At 33.5% G+C, this 24,520-nt stretch overlaps 1 protein-coding gene across 8 annotated transcripts in view; it reads left to right on the plus strand.

The window, feature by feature from the left end:
* CCDC91 (coiled-coil domain containing 91) overlaps nucleotides 1-24,520 on the plus strand; it is a 367,017-nt gene that overhangs the window by 103,285 nt on the left and 239,212 nt on the right. For all 8 annotated transcript variants that reach the window (XM_068561504.1, XM_068561503.1, XM_068561506.1 and 5 more), the window contains one exon: nucleotides 23,978-24,138. In XM_068561504.1, the coding sequence (XP_068417605.1) occupies nucleotides 23,978-24,138 (161 nt within the window). The remainder of the gene's footprint in view (nucleotides 1-23,977; nucleotides 24,139-24,520) is intronic.

Below are 24,520 nucleotides of genomic sequence, written 5' to 3' on the forward strand. Positions count from 1 at the left end.
TTATTGTTATTGTTTCTTGATTGCTTTGTTGCTGGAGAAAGTAGTTTAATACAAATTCTTTGTGATTTGATGAGACTTGCTCTGTGGCATAATGCTATCTGAGGATGAGCAGCATTGATATCCCCCAGGTGCTAGTTAAAAATACAGAATCTCAGGCTGCATTCCTGACCTACTGTGACAGAGTGTGTGTTTTAACAAGATCCCCAGTTAATTAATGCTTATGAACATTAAAGTTTGAGAAGCACTGCTGCTCTGGACCTATGTAGATACTGTATTCAACAACTGCAGAGTACACTATATGATAGTTTATCTAAATATTAATTTGTAGGAATGTTGCAGTCTCTTTGTGTTGGTGGATTTATAAACTTCTTGTTGAAGCTCTAACTTTTCACTTTTTCTATTTTGAGATTCTGTAACTAGGTACATTCATATTTATAGTATCTTTTTGGTATATTGAACTTTTTATTATTATGTAGTCATCTCTTTATATCTGTAGAATTCGTTTGTGCCCCAAATCCATTTTGTCTGATAATAAATACTGCAGTTTTATTTTGATTAGAATTCAACTGGTATTTCTTTTCCCATTCATGTTTTTCCATCTCTTTGTATACTTATGTTTTTTAGATATGTCATTCATAAAGAGCATAAAGATAGATTTTGTTTGTTTATCCAGCCTGATAGTCCTTGTCTTTGAATTGGAATATTTAGTACATTTATATTTTAATGTAATTACTGATGTACATATATCTATATTTTTCCTACTATTCCAATTTTGGCTTTCTATTTGTACTGCCATTTTGTGTTTCTTTTTTACTTTTTTTGAATTGATTTTCTTGTTTCTTTTTTCTCATGCTCTACCAGTTTGGAAGTTACATACTCCGCTTCTCTTCTTTTGGTAATTTCCTTGGAAATTTTAACAAGCATTCTTAACTTATTAAAGCCTTAAACAAATGAGTATCTTTATCCTCCTCTTGAAAAGTACAAAAAACTGTGAGACATTTGAACCTCAATGATTTCTTCTTGTTATTACGCTATTTTTTTCTAGTATTTTTTACATATATACTCAGAATCTGCATATATATTTATATATTTAATATATATTTAACTCCACAAGGCATTGTTGTTATTATTAGTGTTTTATGTAGATGAAGTATATTGGATTTGCCTGCATATTTACCATTTTTTCTTTATTTCTTCTTGTAACTTAGACTCTCCATCACAAATCATTTTCCTTATGCTTGAGGTGCATCTTTGAGAATTTTCCAGAGAGAGAGTTATTGTTGGCAAACTCTCAGTATATGCTTGTTTGAAAATGCTTGTCCCTGTCCTTGTTGGATAGTTTCACCTAGATGTTTCTGAGTTGACAGTCATTTTTTTCCTCTGCACAATGTGATTATTACTCCTCTGTCTTCTAATTTCTATAATTGTTGTTGAGAAGTTAGTTGGTTCCATTAGTTACTGCTCCTTTGAGGGTAATTGGTCTTTTCTTTCTGGCTACCTTTATGATTTACTTATTCTTTGTAATTCGTGTTTTGTAGTTTCACTGTGATGTAGCAGGTATGGATATCTTTTTATTTACCTTGCTTAGAATGTGATGGGCTTTTTGAATGTGTGGGTTGAACCCATGGATTTAAGAAGCCTGATAAGCTACAGATTCAAGAAGTGCAGCAAATCACTTCTGGAAAATTATTAGCCATTAGCTCTTTCTTTTTTTCTTCATTTAAAAAAATTTTCTTTAAAAATTTATTTATTTAATTTATTTTATTTTTGGCTGTGGTGGGTCTTCGTTGCTGCACGCGGGCTTTTCTCTAGTTGCGGAGAGCGGGGGTTGCTCTTCGTTGAGGTGCGTGGGCTTCTCATTGCGGTACGTGGGCTTCTCATTATGGTACGTGGGCTTCTCATTGCGGTGGCTTCTCTTGTTGTGGAGCATGGGCTGTAGGCCTGTGGGCTTCAGTAGCTGTGGCATGTGGGCTCAGTAGTTGTGGCTCGCGGGCTCTAGAGCACAGGCTCAGTAGTTGTGCACGGGCTTAGTTGCTCCGTGTCATGTGGGACCAGGGCTCGAACCCATGTCCCCTGCACTGGCAGGCATATTCTTAACCACTGTGCCAGCAGTGAAGCCCTATCTCTTCCGATATTAGTTTTGTTCCATTTTCTCTTTTCTCTTCTTCTGGAACTCTAAAATTAGATAAATGATAATTTTTTAAAACTCTATCACTGTGTCTGTTAACCTCTTTTTCACATTTTGACTGTGCTGTAGTCTGATTAATTACAGATGTATTTTTCATTTCACTATGCTCTTCATCATTGTCTAAGCTGATACAAAACCTATCCATTGTTTATAATTTCAGTTTTCTTTCTTCCTTCCTTTCCCTTTCTCTTCCTTTCCTCCTCCCTCCCTCCCTTCCCTCCTTCCTCCCTCCCTCCCTTCCTTCTTCCCTCCCTCCCTCCCTCCCCTCCTTCCTTCCTCTCCTCCCTCCCTCCCTCCCTCCCTCCCTTCCCTCCTTCCTCCCTCCCTCCCCTCCTTCCTTCCTCTCCTCCCTCCCTCCCTTCCTCCCTCCCTCCCCTCCCTCCTGATAGCTCCTGCTGTGTTTAAATTTCTAAAAAAGAGACTATAATGACATCCACTTTGGGTTTTGGCATATGGCTTTAGATATTTATCTCTAAGAATATGTTGCTATCCTAAGTTTCTTTTTAATAGTATATTCATCATATACTACTGGAACAGTAGTTCCAGGATTTTTTTAATAAAAAGTTCTTTACCCATGTATTCTACTTCTTGATGTCTGGTCTTTGCTAATTTCACTGAAAGTAAAAAAAAAATATTGACATGAAAAATTAAGCAAGTGGGCTAGATTCTAACAATTAGTGTGTACATTTATATATTTTAATGTATTTCAGGGTCTTGTATCATCACTGTAACATATTTGCTATGGCCTAATTAAATATGATGATGTCACATGTGCTTGTATTAAATTTTTTTTCTTAGATCCATGAACTATATAAATCATAAATCTATATCCCTTGATTATTTAAGAACATTTGGTATCTTTATATTAATTGAATATTTTATATATGCATATATATATATATATGATTCTTATAATCTTTGAGTTACATTTCTTTAGAAAGAGAACGTATTGTTATTGGTCAAAAAGGTACTGTTTAGAGTTTAAACCTGATGTCATTTTGGATTCATTGGGTGTAAACCAAAGAGATATACTTGTTTCCTAGGTTCTCTTATGGTTAAAGTAAACTAAATAGGCAATCATACTTAACAAGTGTATAATGAAAATAACTAGTATCTTCTTTCTCTTGATGAGATGGATATGAATATACGATTTTTTTACATCTGGAAAATAGTTCACATTTTCATGTTTCTCTTGTACACATTTGTATAGTTCTTTGTGTAGCTCATAAAGTGGTAAACAGCTGGGCTGAGGGACAGACTGTAATTTTTGCTTTACTTAGAGTGCTGATTCCATCTCTTAGGTTTTTGAGCCTGAATCAGTCTTCTTGGGGCAACTGGATTTTAAAGTTTTCATAGAAGGGCAGTGTTTTTAGAAGGAAGTATAGAAGTTTGGTCAAACTTGGTTTAGAAAAGCTCTTCATTGTTTTGCTTATTGAAAATATTAGCTAAGACTTCTTTGTAGATTAAAAAAAATCTTACATAAGAGTCCATACTATAAACTTTTCTGCATTTGTCTGTTGAAATTTATATGTATATTTTTATAGCTTAATATATAGTTATTGCATGTGTAATTTAGAGAAATTTCAGCTTTTTGTTTTTAGATTTTTAATGTTATAATTATATTTTACTTATTTGCTAAGATTTACAGGAAATTGACTTTCAAAGATATGCTATTAGTTTTCCTAAAGGCTAATTGAAGCCATATTTTATAAGCTCATAGCATATACTGATATATGTACAGATTTGGTAAGTAATATAAACATTTCTATGTAAGACCATGTAAAGTATACATTAACATTAATAAATGTTTTGGAACTAAAAAAGCCTTATGTTCAACTATATTTTTATAAGAAGAAGCCGCAAACTCACTTTCTTCATAGTAATTGAAAATTTTAGAGATTTATAAATGACTTACTATGATAAAGGGAATTTCTAATATTCATCACAAGTACTATATATACTATGTCAGTTAAGTTGGAGATTTTTTTTAATGAAGTAATCTGTTTCTGGTGTGACAGATGCTCTTTATTTTAGCTTTGTCGTGAAATGACATTGCCTTTTCGTTAATCCAGTTATTTAACTTCAGCAAAAGCTGAGCACAACTGCACTGGTCAGTGCTATTGGCCAAATTCTTCTGGTTAATGCATCAGCCCCTTTGTCGTTTTCACTTCTATCAAACTAGCTCAGATTTATACAACATCTCATCTGAGCTATTATAAATATTGTCTTAACTGTCCCCTTTCTCTTATAATTCATCTTATACATGGTTTCCAGAAGTTTTTATATAGTGGCATTCAAATTTCAAGAAATTACTTGCTCTTCTCAGCACATTTTCCCAATGTATTGCTACCTCAGTTCTTTGTTCTAGTTTTGCTTTCCAGCTAAAACATTCCTCTCCATCTCTGCATGTTCAAATCACACCCTTCCTTCAAGGCCTGGTTTAAATATCTTTTTCTCCACTGAGTTTTCCTCAGTAACTTTCTCAACCCCCTCAATTCCTGCCAAATCTGGAAGTGACCTTTCTTTTCTATTAATTACTGTTTTGTTTTATCTGTGGATTTTTCTCTTAAGTATTCTCTCTAAGGTTGATGGTTATGGTGCTGTGTACCCCTGGTTCTTTCCTACTTCTCTAAACCTTCCTCTTGGCTTCTTCACTTTATTATCATCATTTCTCTCCCTTCCTCTTAAAAATTGTTTTCTAGGGTTTTATCCTTGACTTTTTCATTTTTTCACTGATGAAACCTTTTAAGTGAGGATATCCAAGTTTGTGCCTTTAGTCTTGCCCTTCTTTAGAGCTTCAGACTTATATTTTCAACTGGTCTTTCTGACCTCGCTGTCTCCATATGTACCTTAAAGTTGACATGTCTGTAAAATAACCTATCTCCCCTTTTACTTCTTCAAACCTGCACCCTTCTATTTTTTTTCTCACTTAATAAAATCACCATTCATTCACGCGCACAAGCCAGATATAATTATGCTATTCAAAAGTCTTTTTCTGCATCTATTGAGATGATCATATGGTTTTTATTCTTCAATTTGTTAATATGGTGTATCACATTGATTGACTTGTAAGTGTATAGGATTGCAAGAGATTTCTGTGCATCAATTTTGTATCTTGCAACTTTACCAAATTCATTGATTAGCTCTACTAGTTTTCTGGTGGCATCTTTAGGATTCTCTGTGTATAGTATCATGTCATCTGCAAACAGTGACAGTTTTACTTCTTCTTTTCCAATTTGGATTCCTTTTATTTCTTTTTCTTCTCTGATTGCCAAGGCTAGGGCTTCCAAACCTATGTCGAATAATAGTGGTGAGAGTGGACATCCTTGTCTTGTTCCTGATCTTAGAGGAAATGCTTTCAGTTTTTCACCATTGAGAATAATGTTTGCTGTGGGTTTGTCATATATGGCCTTTATTATGTTGAGGTAAGTTCCCTCTATGCCCACTTTCTGGAGAGTTTTTATCATAAATGGGTGTTGAATTTTGTCAAAAGCTTTTTCTGCATCTATTGAGATGATCATATGGTTATTATTCTTCAGTTTGTTAATATGGTGTATCACATTGATTGATTTGCGTATATTGAAGAATCCTTGCATCCCTGGGATAAATCCCACTTGATCACGGTGTATGATCCTTTTAACGTGTTGTTGGATTCTATTTGCTAGTATTTTGTTGAGGATTTTTGCATCTATGTTCATCACTGATATTGGTCTGTAGTTTTCTTTTTTTGTAGTATCTTTGTCTGGGTTTGGTATCAGGGTGATGGTGGCCTCATAGAATGAGTTTGGAAGTGTTCCTTCCTCTGCAGTTTTTTTGAAGAGTTTGAGAAGGATGGGTGTTAGCTCTTCTCTAAATGTTTGATAGAATTCACCTGTGAAGCCATCTGGTCCTGGACTTTTGTTTGTTGGAAGATTTTTAATCACAGTTTCAATTTCGTTACTTGTGATTGGTCTGTTCATATTTTCTATTTCTTCCTGGTTCAGTCTTGGAAGGGTATACCTTTCTAAGAATTTGTCCATTTCTTCCAGGTTGTCCATTTTATTGGCATAGAGTTGCTTGTACTCATCTCTTAGCATGCTTTGTATTTCTGCGGTGGTGTCTGTTGTAACTTCTCCTTTTTCATTTCTCATTTTATTGATTTGAGTCCTCTCCCTCTTTTTCTTGATGAGTCTGGCTAATGGTTTATGAATTTTGTTTATCTTCTCAAATAACCAGCTTTTAGTTTTATTGATCTTTGCTGTTGGTGTCTTTGTTTCTATTTCATTTATTTCTCCTCTGATCTTTATGATTCCTTTCCTTCTGCTAACTTTGGGTTTTGTTTGTTCTTCTTTTTCTAGTTCCTTTAGGTGTAAGCTTAGATTGATTATTTGAGATTTTTCTTGATCCTTGAGATAGGCTTGTAAGCTATAAACTTCCCTCTTAGAACTGCTTTTGCTGCATCCGGTAGGTTTTGGATCGTTGTGTTTTCATTGTCATTTGTCTCTAGGTATTTTTTGATTTCCTCTTTGATTTCTTCAGTGATCTCTTGGTTATTTAGTAACGTATTGTTTAGCCTCCATGTGTTTGCGTTTTTTACCTTTTTTTTCCCTGTAATTCATTTCTAATCTCATAGCGTCGTGGTCAGAAAAGATGCTTGATATGATTTCAATTTTCTTAAATTTACTGAGGCTTGATTTGTGACCCAAGATGTGATCTATCCTGGAGGATGTTCCATGCGCACTTGAGAAGAATGTGTAATCTGCTGTTTTTGGATGGAATGTCCTGTAAATATCAATTAACTCTATCTGGTCTATTATGTCATTTAAAGCTTCTGTTGCCTTATTTATTTTCATTTTAGATGATCTGTCCATTGGTGTAAGTGAGGTGTTAAAGTCCCCCACTATTATTGTGTTACTGTCAATTTCCTCTTTTATAGCTGTTAGCAGTTGCCTTATGTATTGAGGTGCGCCTATGTTGGGTGCATATATATTTATAATTGTTATATCTTCTTCTTGGATTGATCCCTTGATCGTTATGTAGTGTCCTTCCTTGTCTCTTGTAACGTTCTTTATTTTAAAGTCTATTTTATCTGATATGAGTATTGCTACTTCAGCCTTCTTTTGATTTCCATTTGCATGGAATGTCTTTTTCCATCCCCTCACTTTCAGTCTGTATGTGTCCCTAGGTCTGAAGTGGGTCTCTTGTAGACAGCATATATATGGGTCTTGTTTTTGTATCCATTCAGCAAGCCTGTGTCTTTTGGTTGGAGCATTTAATCCATTCACATTTAAGGTAATTATCAATATGTATGTTCCTATGACCATTTTCTTAATTGTTTTGGGTTTGTTTTTGTAGGTCCTTTACTTCTCTTGTGTTTCCTGCCTAGAGAAGTTCCTTTAGCATTTGTTGTAAAGCTGGTTTGGTGGTGCTGAATTCTCTTAGCTCTTGCTTGTCTGTAAAGCTTTTGATTTCTCCATCGTATCTGAGTGAGATCCTTGCTGGGTAGAGTAATCTTGGTTGTACGTTCTTCCCTTTCATCACTTTAAGTATATTATGCCACTCCCTTCTGGCTTGTAGAGTTTCTGCTGAGAAATCAGCTGTTAATCTTATGGGAGGTCCCTTGTATGTTATTTGTCATTTTTCCCTTGCTGCTTTCAGTAATTTTTGTTTGTGTTTAATTTTTGCCAGTTTGATTACTATGTGTCTCGGCGTGCTTCTCTTTGGGTTTATCCTGTATGGGACTCGCTGTGCTTCCTGGACTTGGGTGGGTATTTCCTTTCCCATGTTAGGGAAGTTTTCAACTATAATCTCTTCAAATATTTTCTCAGGTCCTTTCTCTCTCTCTTCTCCTTCTGGGACCCCTATAATGCGAATGTTGTTGCATTTAATGTTGTCCCAGAGGTCTCTTAGGCTGTCTTCATTTCTTTTCATTCTTTTTTCTTTATTCTGTTCTGCAACAGTGAGTTCCACCATTCTGTCTTCCAGGTCACTTATCCGTTCTTCTGCCTCAGTTATTCTGCTGTTGATTCCTTGTAGTGTAGTTTTCATTTCAGTTATTGTATTGTTCATCTCTGTTTGTTTGTTCTTTAATTCTTCTAGGTCTTTGTTAAGCATTTCTTGCATCTTCTCGATCTTTGCCTCCATTGTTTTTCCGAGGTCCTGGATCATGTTCACTATCATTATTCTGAATTCTTTTTCTGGAAGGTTGCCTATCTCCACTTCATTTAGTTGTTTTTCTGGGGTTTTATCTTTTTCCTTCTTGTGGTATATAGCCCTCTGAGGCCCTTTTCATCTTTTTCTTTCTGTGAACATGGTTTTTGTTTCACATGCTGCAGGATTATAGTTCTTGCTTCTGCTGTCTGCCCTCTGGTAGATGAGGCTATCTCTCAAAAGTCTTTTTTTTTTTTTTTTTCATTTATTTACAGCTAGTTGATTGGGGCCTCTGTAATAACCATATTTCTTTTGAGCTTTTTATTTTCAATTATGCTGAAGAACTTGCTGGTCCCTAAATGCATTATGTGAATTCATGATTCTATACCTTTTTTAAAAAAAAATAAATTTATTTATTTTTGGCTCTATAGGCTTTCTCTAATTGTGGCGAGCGGGAGCTACTCTTCATTGCAGTGTGCAGGCTTCTCATTGCAGTGGCTTCTCTTGTTGCAGAGCACGGGCTCTAGGGTGCGTGGGCTTCAGTAGTTGTGGCACGGAGGCTCAGTAGTTGTGTTACATTGGCTTAGTTGCTCCGCGGCATGTGGGATCTTCCTGGACCAGGGCTTGAACCTGTGTCCCCTGCATTGGCAGGTGGATTCTTAACCACTGCGCCACCAGGATAGTCCCTTATACCTTTTTATATGCTGTTTCATTTGCCTAGAAGGTCCTAAAGTAAGAATTATATAGACTTAGTTGTGAATCTCAGCTTCACAATTAATAGCTCTGTGACATTGGCCAAGTTAATAAGCTTTTCAAGTATTTGTTTACTTATCTATAGAATTTTAATGATACATGCACAGAAGAGATATTGTGAAGATCAAGTGACAATACACACATATACATACACATATACAGGCATATGTTGTTTTTGTTGCACTTTTTAGATATTGCATTTTTCAGAAATTGAAGATTTGTGGCAACCCTGCATCAAGCAAGTGTGTTAGCACAGTTTTTTCAACAGCATTTGCTCATTTTCTGTCTCTCTGTCACACTTTGGTAATTCTTGCAGCATTTCAGACTTTTTCATTATTATCATATTTGTCATAGTAATCTGTGATCAGTGATCTTTGTTACTATTGTAATTGCTTTGGGGCACCATGAACCACGCTCATATGAGACGGCAAACTTAATTGATAAATGTGGTGTGTGTCCTGACAGCTCCACCGACAGGCCATTCCCCCATCTCTTTCCCTCTCCTCTGGCCTCCCTAATCCCTGAGACACAACAGTATTGAAATCAGGCCAGGTAATTACCCTACAATGGCCTCTAAGTCTTCAAGTGAAAGGAAGAGTCACAGCTGTCTCACTTTAAATCAAAAGCTAGAAATAATTAAACTTAGTGAGGAAGGGATGTTGAAAGACGAGATAGGACGAAATCTAGTCCTCTTGAACTACTTAGCCAAGTTGTGAATGCAAAGGAAAAGTTCTTGAAGGAAGTGAAAAGTGCTACTCCAGTGAGCACAGACGTGATAAGGAAGTGAAAGTTTCTTATTGTTGATATGGAGGAAGTTGTAGTGGTCTGGAGAGAAGATCAAATCAGCTACAACATTCCTCCAAACCAAGGCTTAGTCCAGAGCACGGCCTTAACTCTCTTCAGTTCTGTGAAGGCTGAGAGAGGTGAGGAAGCTGCTGAAGAAAAGTTTGAAGTTAGCAGAGGCTGGTTCATGAGGTTTAAGGAAAGAAGCCTTTTCAGTAACATATATAAGTGCAAGGTGAAGCAGCTGTTCTGATGTAGACGCTGCAACAAGTTATCCAGAAGATCTAGCTCAGATAATTCATGAAGGTGGCTACACTAAACAACAGATTTTCATTGTAGACAAAACAGCCTTCTATTGGGAGAGATGCCATTGAGGACTTTCATTGCTAAAGAGGAGAAGTCAGTGCCTTGGCTTCAAACCTTCAAAGGACAGGCTGACTCTTCTTGTTAGGGGCTAATGCAGCTGGTGACTTTCAGCGGAAGCTGGTGACTTTCAGTGCAAGCTAGTGTTCATTTACCATTCTGAAAATCCTAAGGCCCTTCAGAATTATGCCCGTGTTTTATAATAGAACAACACAGCCTGGATGACACACAGCACATTTGTTTACAACATAGTTTACATGGGAAAAGGTCAAAATATCAGCATTCATAGGAATTTGGAAGAAATTGTTTCCAACCCTCATGGATGACTTTGAGGTTTTAAAACTTGAGTGGAAGAAGTCATTGCAGATGTGATGGAAGTAGCAAGAGAAGTAGAATTAGAAGAAGAGCCTGAAGATGTGACTGAATTTGTTGCAGTCTCATAATAAAACTTGAAGGGATGAGGTGTTGCTTCTTTTGGTTTAGCAAAGAAAGTGCTTTCTTGAGATGGAATCTGCTCCTGGTGAAGATGCTGTGAAGATTGTTTAATGACAACAGGTTTAGAATGTTACATAAACTGAGTTGGTAAAGTAACAGCAGGGTTTGAGAGGATTGACTCCAATTTTGGAAGAAGTTCTGCTGTGGGTCAAATGCTATCAAACAGCATTGCATGCTACAGAGAGAAACTAGACAACACATAATTTATTTATCAGGGTCATTTTTTTTATCCATGAGCACTGTTGCCTGGTAACAAGGATGACCTTCTACCTCATCATATTTCCAACTACACACTTTGACTCAAAACTACCAGATCATATGGGGCATCAGATTCACTTATAAGATAGAAACCTAGCATATGCCCTCAACCCAAGTCACAGCTCATATGCAAGTAAACAAGGTCTTCACACACAGGTGAGAGTGAGGCCCACCTTGGCTAAGAAGCCATCCATATGTTCCGCAAGAGTTGTTGTTTCTCTTGAAACAACTTTATAGACACAGCTGTTAGGGTCTCAAAACAGACATATTCAGTTATAAGAATTAACACACTCAGGAAAGTCCAAAACAGTGGCTTCCAACCATTTTCAATTTATTGCAGCCACATGGTTCATTAATTTTAATGCATAAACTGCTAATAGAATTTCACTTAAGTCACATATTTCTTCTGGATTTGGGTCTATAAAATTTCCTGAAGGTAATTCTAAGAGTTTAGGTGTCTAATAGCTCCTGTTGTGTTTAAATTTCTAAAAAAAGATAATATAATGACATCCACTTTGGGTTTTGGCATATGGCTTTAGATATCTATCTCTAAGAATATGTTGCTATCCTAAGTTTCTTTTTAATAGTATATTCATCATATTGATAAAAAGACTGGTCCGCTGCTGTGAAAAATCACGGTGATTATAAAGTTTATAAAAGCCACGTACATGTATTATACACATAGTCATGTAGATGCTGTATTACTTTAATGGGAGTACTTAAATATACTATGCTATTTGGTATAGTACAGATGCTTCAGACTTAAATGAGGGGAAAATACTCCCCAATCTCTCTAAAGTGAACAGTTCCATTTGTATACAATGATACTCATTTTGTGTAAACTCTGAAAATTATTATGGGGCCATTTATTTCATCTTAGGAGGCTGAACCAACTTCTCGCAAATGGGAGTTATGCCGTGCTCTACCGAAACCTGTCAGTGTGTTGCTCCGAAAAATTTTAGATTGATATTTCTATTTTATGATTTAGATAACAGGAAAAGAAAGACTGTTTTAACTTCAAGAAACATAATGATTACTCAAAAGTGTTAACATACGGTTTAAAAAGATTTGTAGCAAGAGTGGCATGAGCATATAGAAAGAAAATAGTAAGAATAGTAGAAGATCTTTCAGAGAGTAAAAGAAGAAATTTACCATTGAAGAAAGAATAGTACACATAGAAGAAAGAACAGAAAATAATCTCCATCGCTTAAAGAGAAAAGAAATTGTGGCAAGCTTTATAGTGAAGGTTTAAAGAAAGAGGAAAGAAGAAATAATTGTGAATTGCATTTTGCTAATATTCACATACTGTAACTCCTTGGCCATTTGATTAGCTCAAAGAGCAGAAGTGGACTTTAAACTAGTTCTATTTCATTAGTTTTGTTTTTCCTTGGCAGTAGGATATAGTTAAGAATTTATTTGAGGACTGCTGGTTTTACTTTATTCTTTTAATTGCCATTGTTAAATTACTGTATGTATGATAGCCAGAACAGTAGCTTCTGTTGTTGGTATCATGTAAGTATATACTTCATTGAGGATATTAGTTTTATTAAATTTTTAAGTTTTCAAGTTTTCATCTCTCTCTTTTTTACTTTATACTTTTACTGTTAGATGGTCTATATTTTGTTTTCTTGTTTTGTAGTTTTCATTGTTTGTTTACATACTAGAAAACACACACAAACCCCAAACCCTACATGATTTTAACTTGTATTTTTAATCGTTTTGGAGTAGAGACTGAGCCTTGGAAGCATATTGACATTAATTCTGATCCTGGAAATCTTCTAGCTGTGAGGTAAGGGACATACTAGTTAAACCTGTGATCTTAGGCTCTTCATTTATAAAATGGTTATTATTTTAAGGATCTAATCAGTTGACACATACAAAATATTTTGCACAATACCTGGAGTTAAGTATGTACGCAGTCAATGACAGTTCTCTCCCCTTTCTTCATTTCACTTAGTTTAACAGAAACTTGAGCTCCTGCTTTTGGTCATGTAGAAGAAAAATGTTTTTTTAGTGAAACTATCCATTGTCTACGTTCAGCATAAGTTTCAGGGTTATCTGATTCTAGCCCTGTCCATTGTCTTTGGGCTATTTTATTTTTACAGCTCTTTATATGTTTAGTTAACTGATAGACATGTAAATTCTGTTATGTCTAGTAGAATTTCGATTGACTTCCTTCTCCTCTTTGGAAAAAAATAGTTTCACTTCTGGTTGCATTTCATTTCAGCATTCTTTTACCTCCCATCAATTTGTGCTATTTTGACTTTTCCTTTGAACTGGTTATAACATTTGCCTGGTTCCCTCATTGTATGAGTAGAGTGAAATCTTTCACATGTATTCACTTTATATCTCTATGAGAGTCAAATTTTTACCCTTTGTCTTAGAAAATTATCTTTCTTTATTATATTTATGTATTAATATACACTATTTCCAAGAAATGTCTAAATAAATTCTCCAGAATAGATTAGTTTATTAAACACCTAGCATGTGCAGCATACTTGTGTTTTATTTTAATCATTTGATATTTGAGATGTTCCAACAGTGATGTCAACTTTACAAACAATGGCAAGTCTTACTATAAATATTTAACCACTAAGGATTCATTTATTTATTATTTTAATACCAATGTGATATTCTCAGGGTAAATTTTCCAATGCAAAGGATTTGTGTTGTATCTTTCATTGCATAGTGTCTTGAATATAGCGGTACTCTATAATTGTGTTTTGAATGAGTGAATAGATAAATAAAGGAGTCCCAAAAAGACCACAAACACTTTTTTCCCCTTAGGTGTCTCATCATGTTGTAATGAGATTTAAAATAAAGTTTTAAGTTTCTTTTTTATTTTTTATTGAGGTATAATTAACATATAACATTATATTAGTTTCATGCTTATAACATAATGATGTAATATTTGTATATATTGCAAAAGTGATCACAATAAAATCAAGTTAACATCATCATACATAGTTACACTTTTTTTTTCTTGTGATGAGAACCTTTAAGATCTACTCTCTTAACAACTTTCAAATATACCATACAGTATTATTAACTATAGTTACAATGCTGTACATTATATCCCCATGATTATTTTATTTTATAACATGAAATTTGTACCTTTTGAACCCCTTCACCCACTTTGTCCACCCCTGACCTCTGCTTCTCTCTATCCATGTGCTCATTTGTTTGTTTTTAGATTCCATATATAAGTGAGAGCATAAGGTATTTGTCTCTGACTAATTTCACTTAGTATAATGCCCTCAAGATCCATCCATGTGGTTGCAAATGACAAGATTTCCTTCTTTTTTTATGGCTGAATAATATTCCATTGTGTGTGTATGTATTATGTTTTCTTTATCTATTCATCCATTGATGGACACTAAGTTTGTTTTCATAGCTTCGATTCTATAAATAATGCTGCAGTGAACATGGGGTGTATATATCTTTTTGAGTTAATATTTTTGTTTTCTTTGGGTAAATACCCAGAAGTAGAATTGCTGGATCATACAGTAGTTCTATTCTTAATTTTTTGAGAAACTTCCATACTGTATTCCATAGTGTCTGCATCAATTTACATTTCCACCAATGGTTCACAAGGGTCCACTTTTCTTCCTATCCTCACCAACACTTGTTATTTCTTGTATTTTTGATAATAACCATTGTAACAGGTGATATCTCATTACGGTTTTGATTTGCATTTCCTTAATGATTAGTGATGTTGAGCACCTTTTGGACATATAGATGGCCACTGTGCCTATTGGCCATCTGTATGTCTTCATTGGAAAAATATCTATTCAGATCCTCTACCCATTTATTTAATCAGATTTTTTTTTTTTTTTTGCTGTTGAGTTATGAGTTCTTTATGTATTTTAGATATTAAGCCCTTTTGAGATGTATGATTTGCAAATGTTTTCTCCCATTTAGTAGGTTTTAGTTAGATGTAGTCCCTCTTGGTTATTTTTGCTTTAGTTGCCTTTGCTTTTGGTATCTAAAAGAAGTCATAAGAGTCCAGTTTACATAGACTGAGGAACCAAAAACTGCCTTAGCATATCACTTTAACATATTACTTTAACTCAAGTTGTGATAGCATTTTTTTCTTCCTGTTGGGAAATTCCTTAGAATTTGCCTATGTTTGCCTATGAGCAAGAGATTAAAAAAAAGAAAATCTCAGATTTTAGATAGTAACTTGGCCTAAAGATATATGATTTTGAAATATTTCTTCCATATTCTTTAAACTTATTAGACTCATTATACAATACTGTCTGTATTTTGTTAGTTTCTGGTTTTATTTTTATTTATTTTTTTGGGTGCTGTGGAATTTTCTTCCTGGTATGATAATAAAGAAGCAGTGGTGATTTAAATAGCACAATTTTTTCATTTCCTGTTCAAAAGTTATATTTATATCATATGATTTTTTGTTGACCATGCTAGCAATGGATTATGAGGACTTTACCTGCTTCTTTTAGAAATTAAAACATAGTTTCTTTAGTCATTTGTGTAATTCTAAAAATTGCTCACTAAAATTTCTGGTATATAGTGTTGCCTAAACAGCCCTTAGGGAAGCACTATTATTCCTCAAAGAATCAAGTAGAGATGGAGCCTTTATTTGTAGAATACTCTGGAAGGTAATTAAAAATAACTAAAATGGTGGTAATTTAATCAATTATGTGATCCCTCTTTTATTAATAATGTGACCATTTCTGTTTCTTATGATCCTGCCTCAATCTTTTTAAAGCTATTATATATTTCTCTTTAAATCTCTATCCTAGATATATCTTGAATCCATTAAATTACATTTATCCATTAAATTATTAATCAAAGGGCATTTCCTATAGGGAACCTTTCTTATAGAGAGGTAATACTTTTCTAAACGCGACTTTTACCCTGTTTTTTGTCAGTTAAAAAAAATTCATCCATTTATTTTGTATTTACTAACAGATCTTCATATTTAGATATACTGTTTAGACCTTCTTCAATTCTTACATATTCTTTGTTTTTCATATAAATGAAAGAATGTTGAAAAAGGGAGCCTGGGCTAGGTAAGAGAATCTTTAAATGGAAATTAAACATCAAAAATAGTTTCTAAGTTAAAAGTTGTAAAAATCATTATCACTGTATTGGTATTCTCCTGTTGAATTAACTATTAACAGATATAAACAGATTTCTTTGGGTATAGTTAAAAGTACATGGATATTTTCACCTGTTTCTTGTTTAGACTTCATAAGAGTTATTATGCTTATGTAAACAAAGCAGAGTTGACCACAGGCAGAATTACTGGAAAAAAAATTGCATACTCTTTGGAAACTTGGTGCTTCTTTGCTTGTGTCGTGTTCTGACTTAGTGTGCTTTTTTTGTGTTTTAGAAGAGGTCTGTCAGTGAAAAATGATAAGCCCAATGACTATGCTAATTACCATTACAAAGTTAGAGATGAAGAACTGCCATTCAGTGTACTTTTAGTCAGCTTTATAGCTCTAAAGGAACATATGATGACCTTGTATCCTCTAAGTCTTAGAAAACCAAGGATTTCACCTTTGAAATGAAGCAAATTGTGTCTGTACACTTGCTTAAGACTAAAAGCAAGCAAAGAAACAAAATTCTGTAGATTTCTACTTCTTAAAAAGCGTTGGCTAAATTTTTATGGAAATTGGTGCTGTTGGGTATGCTTGATCTTCTGAATTTAAAGATTTTGGGCATAGACTGACACTAGTCAACTTTTAATAGACCAAAGAATACTGTAGCAGTTTGAAACATTAAAAATTGTAACTTCTCTTCTAGATGAGAAGATAATTATATTTTACATATTGGAATTTGTAATTTTCATTATTAAGCTTAAAAGTTCCCAATGTTAATAAACAAACATGTATAAACATGTATACCATCCTTATTACTAAATTATATTTAGGATATGTATATGTGGACAATATTTATGAATGTGAATTTTTTTTTTTTAGGGTGAGTTACTGTTATTGGATAGTGTGACTTCTAGCATAGAGAAAAACTTTAGAGGCTTAACTGAAAAATCTAGTTTCCATTTAGAGGGTAATACATTTATATGTTCTCTTTTCTTTCACAGCACTACTTATTCGTTTTCTCATTTTATTTTTAAAATAGGATGTGAATTATAATATGTTCAGTGAACCTTTATATTATCAAATTTTAAAAAATTCCTGAAAATTTCACTAATGTCTCATAAGTTGAAAGTACATGTAAATTCCAGACATTTTAGGTTCAACTTTCCTTATGTCTGGAATAAGTTTTGTTATGATTAAGGCTTGTACCTCCAAATCTAATATTTACTGGTCTGTTGCAGATTCTTGACATCTTTTCACAAAAGCATCATTTCTTTGAGTACACTGGTTGGTCCCTATTAGTCTTTAGTTTGGATTAGACTTTTTTCCCCTCTTATTTACCCAGAGCAGATTTTGATCAGTGGGATAGTATAGCTCATGGGGTTTGAGTACTACAACCAGGAAGGGCAATGAAACAAGAGGTCTTCAGAATTATATTTTTAAGCATGTGTAATTATTTTTTTGTTATATTTAAAAATTTGCCTCATGAATCTACTATTTAACTTAGGAACTAGAACATGACCAACTCTAATAATCCTCTTCTGTCCTATCCCTGTGTTTTCCCCCAGAGGGAATCTCTGGCTTAAATTTTTGTTATAGCTTCCTTGCTTTTGTAAAAAAAAAATTTGTTGTATATGTGTGTGTATATCTATCTATCTCTAAAGAGTCTTGCTTGTTTATGTGCCTTATAAAAATGGGTTAATACTGTGCAACCACACCTGCAGTTTTCTTTTTTTCACCCAAATTTATGTTTTCAGGACTTACCCGTGTTGTTGCATATACATATATTTCTTTTACTTACACTGACATAAAATATTCTAATTTATTAATTAGAATATTATTAATATTCCCACAGCTCATTTAATCATTTGACTGTCAGTAGGTATTCAGCTGTTGTCACTTATTTGCTGTTATGGACAGTCCTGCTAGGAGTATTCTTATACATGTTTTCAGTGATACCAAGTCTGTATTCAGCAGTTTTGCATAGGGGAGACTTTTGTTGAGACAAGCTATTTTCCCCCTCATGAGTGATTTCTTTTCTATTTTCTATTTTTATTTTTTGCTCATTCCTCTTGACTTTTTATTTTGATTTACACAAAAGCTACAAGAAATAGACAAATAATTGCTATGTACCCTTCATCCACTTTCTTCAAATGTTAACGTTTTATAATGTTTGCTTTATCTTTATTCTTTCCCTCCTCCTCATTCTCTCCTTTTTTCTTCCCTTTCCTCTTCTGCTTCTCATTATTTATTTAGTGTTCTTTTTGTTCTTTTACTGAGGCAATATAGCCAGAATACTGTGTTCCAAAGTAACCTAGGTTGGTTCTTGCCCTTCACCTTCCACCCCCATTCCTTAGTTAATGTGATTATATTATTTATTTGAAATATGGTTCAATTGCTGTTCTACGTATTCCATTTTAGGATTCGATTCTCCTATTCCCATGCCTCTTGATTTTATTTTATTGAGTATGTGAAACATTAATGTGGTTCCAAAGCTCAGAACTATATTACAAAACTACACTCAGAGAAGAGATACTTCCCACAATTCATTTCTTCTGTCTTTCCACTTCATTCTACCTCTCCTCCACCTATCAGTCTCCCTAGTTTTGGCTTCATCCTTCCTATGTTTCCTTTATAACAAACAAGTAGATGCATGCATCTGTGTCTTTTCATGTATCTAAGGGCTATTTGTATATTTTCTTTTTGGTGAATTGTCTGTTCACATTTTTTGCCCGTTATTCTATAGGCATATTTTTCAGTCTTTTTCCCCCCAAGTTTTAAATGTTCTTTATATATTAGGAATATTAGTCCTTGTCTGTGATATATATTAACGTATCTTTTTTTTTTAGTTTGTCAGTTGTTTTTTGATTTTATTTAAGATAATTTTTGACAGACAAAATGTTTTTATGTATTCTGTAGTCAGATTTGTCAGTCTTTTCTTTTACTGTGTCTGGAATTGAGTCATAGTTAGAAAGGCGTTTCTTATACCCAAGATAATGTACTTACATGATCTCATATTTTTGTTTAGTACTTATATGGTCTTGTTTTTTAATCCAGTTGTAGCTTTTTTTTGGTTTGTTATTAATGTGAGATATGAGTCTAATTTCAGATCTTTCCAAATGGCTAATCAGTTGTTAAGGTACTGTTTATTAACAAGCCCATCTTTGCCTCAGTAATTTGAAATGCCACTTTTGTCATATACTTAAGTGTCAGGTATACATGGCTCTACTTCTGGACTTCCTGGTATACTCTTCTGATCTGTTTATTGCTGCACCAAATAAATACACTGTTTTAATTATAAAGGGTTTATTGTTTGTTTTAACATAATTTATTACAGTATACCTTAATAAGGTTAGTAGTATGTTTTACTATAGTTTAGTTTATTTGAATAAGAGGGGTGAGTATCCTTCTTATACTTTTTCTTTTTTACGTTTTTGCATTTTACTTTTTCCATGTGATATTTAATGTCCATTTGTCTAGCTCCATTATAAAAAAAGCTTATTTACTTTTATTGAGATTTTATTAGGCCTATAAATTAACTAAGGGAGGATTGGCATCTTTATGATGTTTAGTTGCCCTATCCAATTACAAGGGTCTTTACCTTTGTTCAGGTCTACCATTGAGTCTTTCAGAAATGTTTTAAAGGTTTCCTCATGTTTCTTGCTAAATTTATTCTTAAGTATTTTATCTTCTTTGTTGCTATGGAAAATAATATTTTTGCTACCATCATATCTTCTAAATAGTTATTGTTTTTACATATGAATGCTATTGATTTCTGTTCATTAAGTTAATATCCTGCTACTTTACTGAATGTGTTTATTGTTTGAGTTAGTAGGAACATGAGGTGTAGTTTTCCTCCTTTTCTTATTTTTACTCTTCCATTTAATTTCTCTTGTCTCACCACATTGCTTTAGTGAGTGCAGTGTTAAGTGATATGGAGATAGTAGGCATCCTTATCTTATTCCTGATCTTAGAGGAAGCACCTATAGAAATTAATTAACATTAATTAACATGCTGACTTTAGGACTGAGGTCTATATGTTTTATCTTAAGAAAGTATGCATCAATTTCTATTTTTCTGAGTTTTTTTTTCTTTAACAGATACAGGTGTTTGATTTTTATCAAAAGCATTTTCAGTCTTAGAGCTAGTTATGCTGTTTTTCTCTTTAAGTCTATTAATGTGGAATGTTATATTAATGAATTCCCTAATAGTAAGCCAACCTTGCATTCCTGGAACAAATCTGACTCATTCATTGCATATCATTTTCTCAATATGGTGTTAGATTTTGTTTACTAATATTTTATTTAGAACTTTTACCTAATTATTTTTAAGCAATACTCTAAAAATCTTTAGTTGTTCTGTTTTTGCATTGTCTTTATCAGGCTTAGCTATCAATGTTATGTTCATGTTATGTAATGCTAATGAAGTTTCCCTTCATTTTCAATGCTCTGTAATAATTTTAGAGCATTGGGATTATTCATTTTTTGAATTTTTGTTAGAAATCCTCTTGAAATGCTTTATCTATAGGGTAGTTGCCTCATAATTTTATTTTTTCCCCAAGGAAGTTATATATTTTTAAAGAATATTTTAACTTTAATCCAATCAACTTTTATAAACTATGTTTCTGTGGAGCATTGCCCATTTTATCTAGATTTTTCAAACCTATTTACTTAGACGTCTGTAGAGGATTTATGATTTTAAAAAATTCTTCTGTTTTAATTATTATGTTACCCTTGTCACTTAATTTATCTATTTGTACTTTTCTCCTTTTATTGTTAATAAATTAACTACCGTTTTATTTGATTTTCTTAGAAATTCAGGATTTTGATTAATTAGATCTGCTTTTTTTCCCTTAATCTTTGACATCTGCATTATCTTTACTATTTTTTTAATGTGCTTTTAAAAGTTTCCTGTGTTATTCGTATTTTAGTTTATGAGATGGAAATTTAATTCATTTTTTAAATTGATTGAAGTGTTCAAGGATCTAGATTTTTTTTTCTAAACTGCTTTAAATGTATCCCATAGATATGTAATGTTTTCATTATTATTTCTTAGAAATCTGTAATATCTTGACAGTGGAAAAGTAAAATTGTATTGTGGTTGGATGGGTAACGGAGTAGGTGAAAAGATTCCTGGAAAAGTTTGTTGGTATTATTTCACCACTTTCAGAAGAGAAAACTGTGGCTTAGAGGGGTTTGTGTAATTTGCTGCATAACAAGTAAGTTGTTATTGTTCAAATTTGAATCCATTTCTGATTCCACAGCTATGGCTTTTACTTAGGCAGTAATATTGTGAGGTCACAGAGGTACTGAACAGTATGGCATAATCAGGGAACAGTAAGTAGCACAGTGTGACTGGAGTGAAGTTGGCACTTGGTGGTATCATTTCTGGCTTGGACAAATAGTTCATTGAGATACCGTTAACATGAAGCAAAGCAGGTTTATGTAAGATGATGGGTAAGTCTGATGAATGTACTAGACAGCTAAATGGACTGTCTGGTAGTTAGGTGAGCATATGGATCTGGAGGTCTGTAGCGTGGTTTGTGCTAGAAATGTGAATTTTGGTGTCATTAGCTTATAGGTGATAATTTAAATAATGGGTTCTGAAAGTGGTAAGAATAATGTGAACACTGAGAAGATCAGAGGGTGTAGGAAACAATGAAATTAAAGAATGAGTGGAAAAGAGCCTGAAAAGGAAACAAGAAAAAAAAAGTTAAAATGTTAGGAGGAATTTAGGATATAGTGGCTTATAGGTGCCAAGGGAAGAGTTTCAAGGAAAAGGGAGAGTCATTAGTATTATGAGCTCTGGAGAACTAAAGGAAGATAAAATAAGAAGTGTTCATTTGACTTAATAATACCTGAAAGGAAAATTAATATCATAAAAATTGGGTCTAGTGGCATGATGAGGGTTGGGTGAGGAAGAAGCAGATGGAAGCAAGAAATTTGGTTATGAAGGGAAAGTATGATAGTGGTAACTAGTGGGAAGTGTGAGGGTGAGGGTGCCTCCTCCCATCCCTACTTTCCTCCCTCAACCTCTCCCTTTTCCTTCCCCTTATTTATCTCTTTCCTTTCCTTTCTCTTTCTCTCCCTTCCTTCCTTTATTCTAGCCTCTTTCCCTCTTTCTTTTCCTAATATGGCATACTTGAACATGTAATGTTACAGAATGAGAATTTAACTCATGACAACATGACATCTTGTCTTAGATTATGGCTATAAATGTGAATAACATAAAGAGATGTTAAAATGTTCAGGTGGTGGATCAGAATGATATTTTTAAGAGTTTCTTGAACATAGGATCATAGTCACACATACCCTTTATGCCTGGAAATAAAACATACTTGTCCAACAAATCTTAACAATCTCTGAAATAATGATGAAAATAATTTCAGCACAATGCTAAAAGCTTTACATATTTTAGTCATTTAAAACCTCATCAGCACCTCTATGCCAGTTTTACAGATGAGGAAACTGAAGGAAGTTAAGTAAACTTGCCAGATCTTGTACACTTGCTTTGGCAATATGATTTCAGAGTCTGTGCTCTTAATCATAAGACTGTATTCCTCTTCACTATACTATAGTACTTATTTTCATTCCTTTAAAAATTAATTAGTAATATTTTTGGTATAATTGTAATTTAGAATTAGAATATTTTGACATTTTAGGGAAATCTGTTAGCACATAGAATAGTGAAGGTTAGCAAAAATTTCTGAAAAAGATATATAAAGTACAAACATGGGTTGAAATTCCAGTTTTCTGTATTTTAGTTAAGATAGTGAAATGCTTGTGGGAGAAGCTACAATACCTTATCCAGTATGGCACATAGTATTTGAAAAACACAATACTGCTACACAATGAAAGTGTACATAAGATAATTAAATAATCCTACATGGTACCAATAAAAAATTGATACATTCCTTAGTTTGTTAATACCTAATGACCTTATAAATGTCTTTCTTCAGGGAGAAATGCAATTTCCATTGTGAGCTGCCTTCCAGAATTTATGGTAGAACTTTGCTGATGTTGCTACTGATGCCAATGTGGAATAAAGGTCTTTATAATTTAGAAAGTCAAAACGTATAAATGAATTACTGTTAAAAATGATTTAGTTACTCTTCTTAAACTTTAAAACACACAATACAAATGCATTTGAATTTTTAGAAAGAACGTTTGAAAATAAAGTAATATAATCTGTTTATTTTGCCATCATCAATATTTTTGTCTTATTTCATGTTTGGAATTGGCTTTCCTTTCGTGACCTTTGTATTTGAACCCTCATCACAATCTAATAATATTTTGTTGTGAAACTAATTACAGAGTTGCATTTCAACATTATTTGTCTGTGGAAACAAACTAAAATTGACTTTAACATGAAAAATCTTTTGCTGTTGTAAAAGAAGAAATTAACACAGAGACAGTGGATTAGCTATTTTAACGTCATTGTTCTTCCCCTTAGCTCGCTTTATTGTAATAAGTAATTCATTTGACTTGCCTCCTGGGTCATAGGGTCACTGAGTACATGGATAACGTGTTCTGCTCATTGCTGTCTCCTCAGTACCTAGTGCCTGTGTTTGGCACTGGTAGGCATGCTAGTGCTTTTTCTTAACTAACTGAATAGGTAAATAATATATTTGAATAATTTCTCTGAGTTGCAAATGTACCCCTTATGGTAATGTGTTAGTATGTAGACATTAAGACATTATTAAGTTGTTTTGTTTGCTTAGGTCTCACATGGAAATTTCCTGTTCAATTTAGAAACACTAGTTTTAGATCTCAGTAAAAATCCCTGAAAAATAGTCATAGAATCCTCATTTTCTATCTCATTGCTTTTACTTTCCTTATCCCTTTTTCTTTCCCTCCCTCTACTCTCTTTCTTCCCTGCAACCTGTTCTTTATTTTCCCTTTAATGATCCTTTTTTTGTTTTGTTTTGTTTGTTTTCCTTTAGTATCTGGAGTCCATCTTTCTCCAGCCTCTCCTGAGATTGTATTGGACCATGACCACACTTCTCCTTTGGTTGGCTGCCTCTCTTCTGAGCCCATCATTTCATCACCAGAGAATACACACGCAGACAACAGCATTGTCAGTCAAACTTTTCCTAAAGCACAGGTAAAGACAAGCATATTTTTATAGGAACTTTGCCTACTTAAAAAAATTGCATACTGATTTAATTGAAGCTCTCCTGATTTCCTTTTTTTGTTTTTCCTCCTGTAGATACTCAAACTTTGAGGTTAATATCTAGAATTCTAAAAACTGAATAATATGTTTGTTTTGTGGCACAATTGTAAGGTATTTAAGTAGTGTTAGTTACCAAAACACGGTTTGAAAACCAAATATGTTTTATTAAAGTTGATTTAGTTTTGCGTTGCAGATCGTGAACTTCAAAAAGGAAAATTATTACAAAAAAACTATTTCTCTTTTCAGGGAAGCTTACCATATGTTTTCAAGTATTAGAGTATTCATTTCAATTTTAGAGTAAAACCAAAAACAC

The sequence above is a fragment of the Eschrichtius robustus genome, chromosome 13 (genome assembly GCF_028021215.1).
Source record: "Eschrichtius robustus isolate mEscRob2 chromosome 13, mEscRob2.pri, whole genome shotgun sequence".
NCBI lineage: Eukaryota > Metazoa > Chordata > Mammalia > Artiodactyla > Eschrichtiidae > Eschrichtius > Eschrichtius robustus.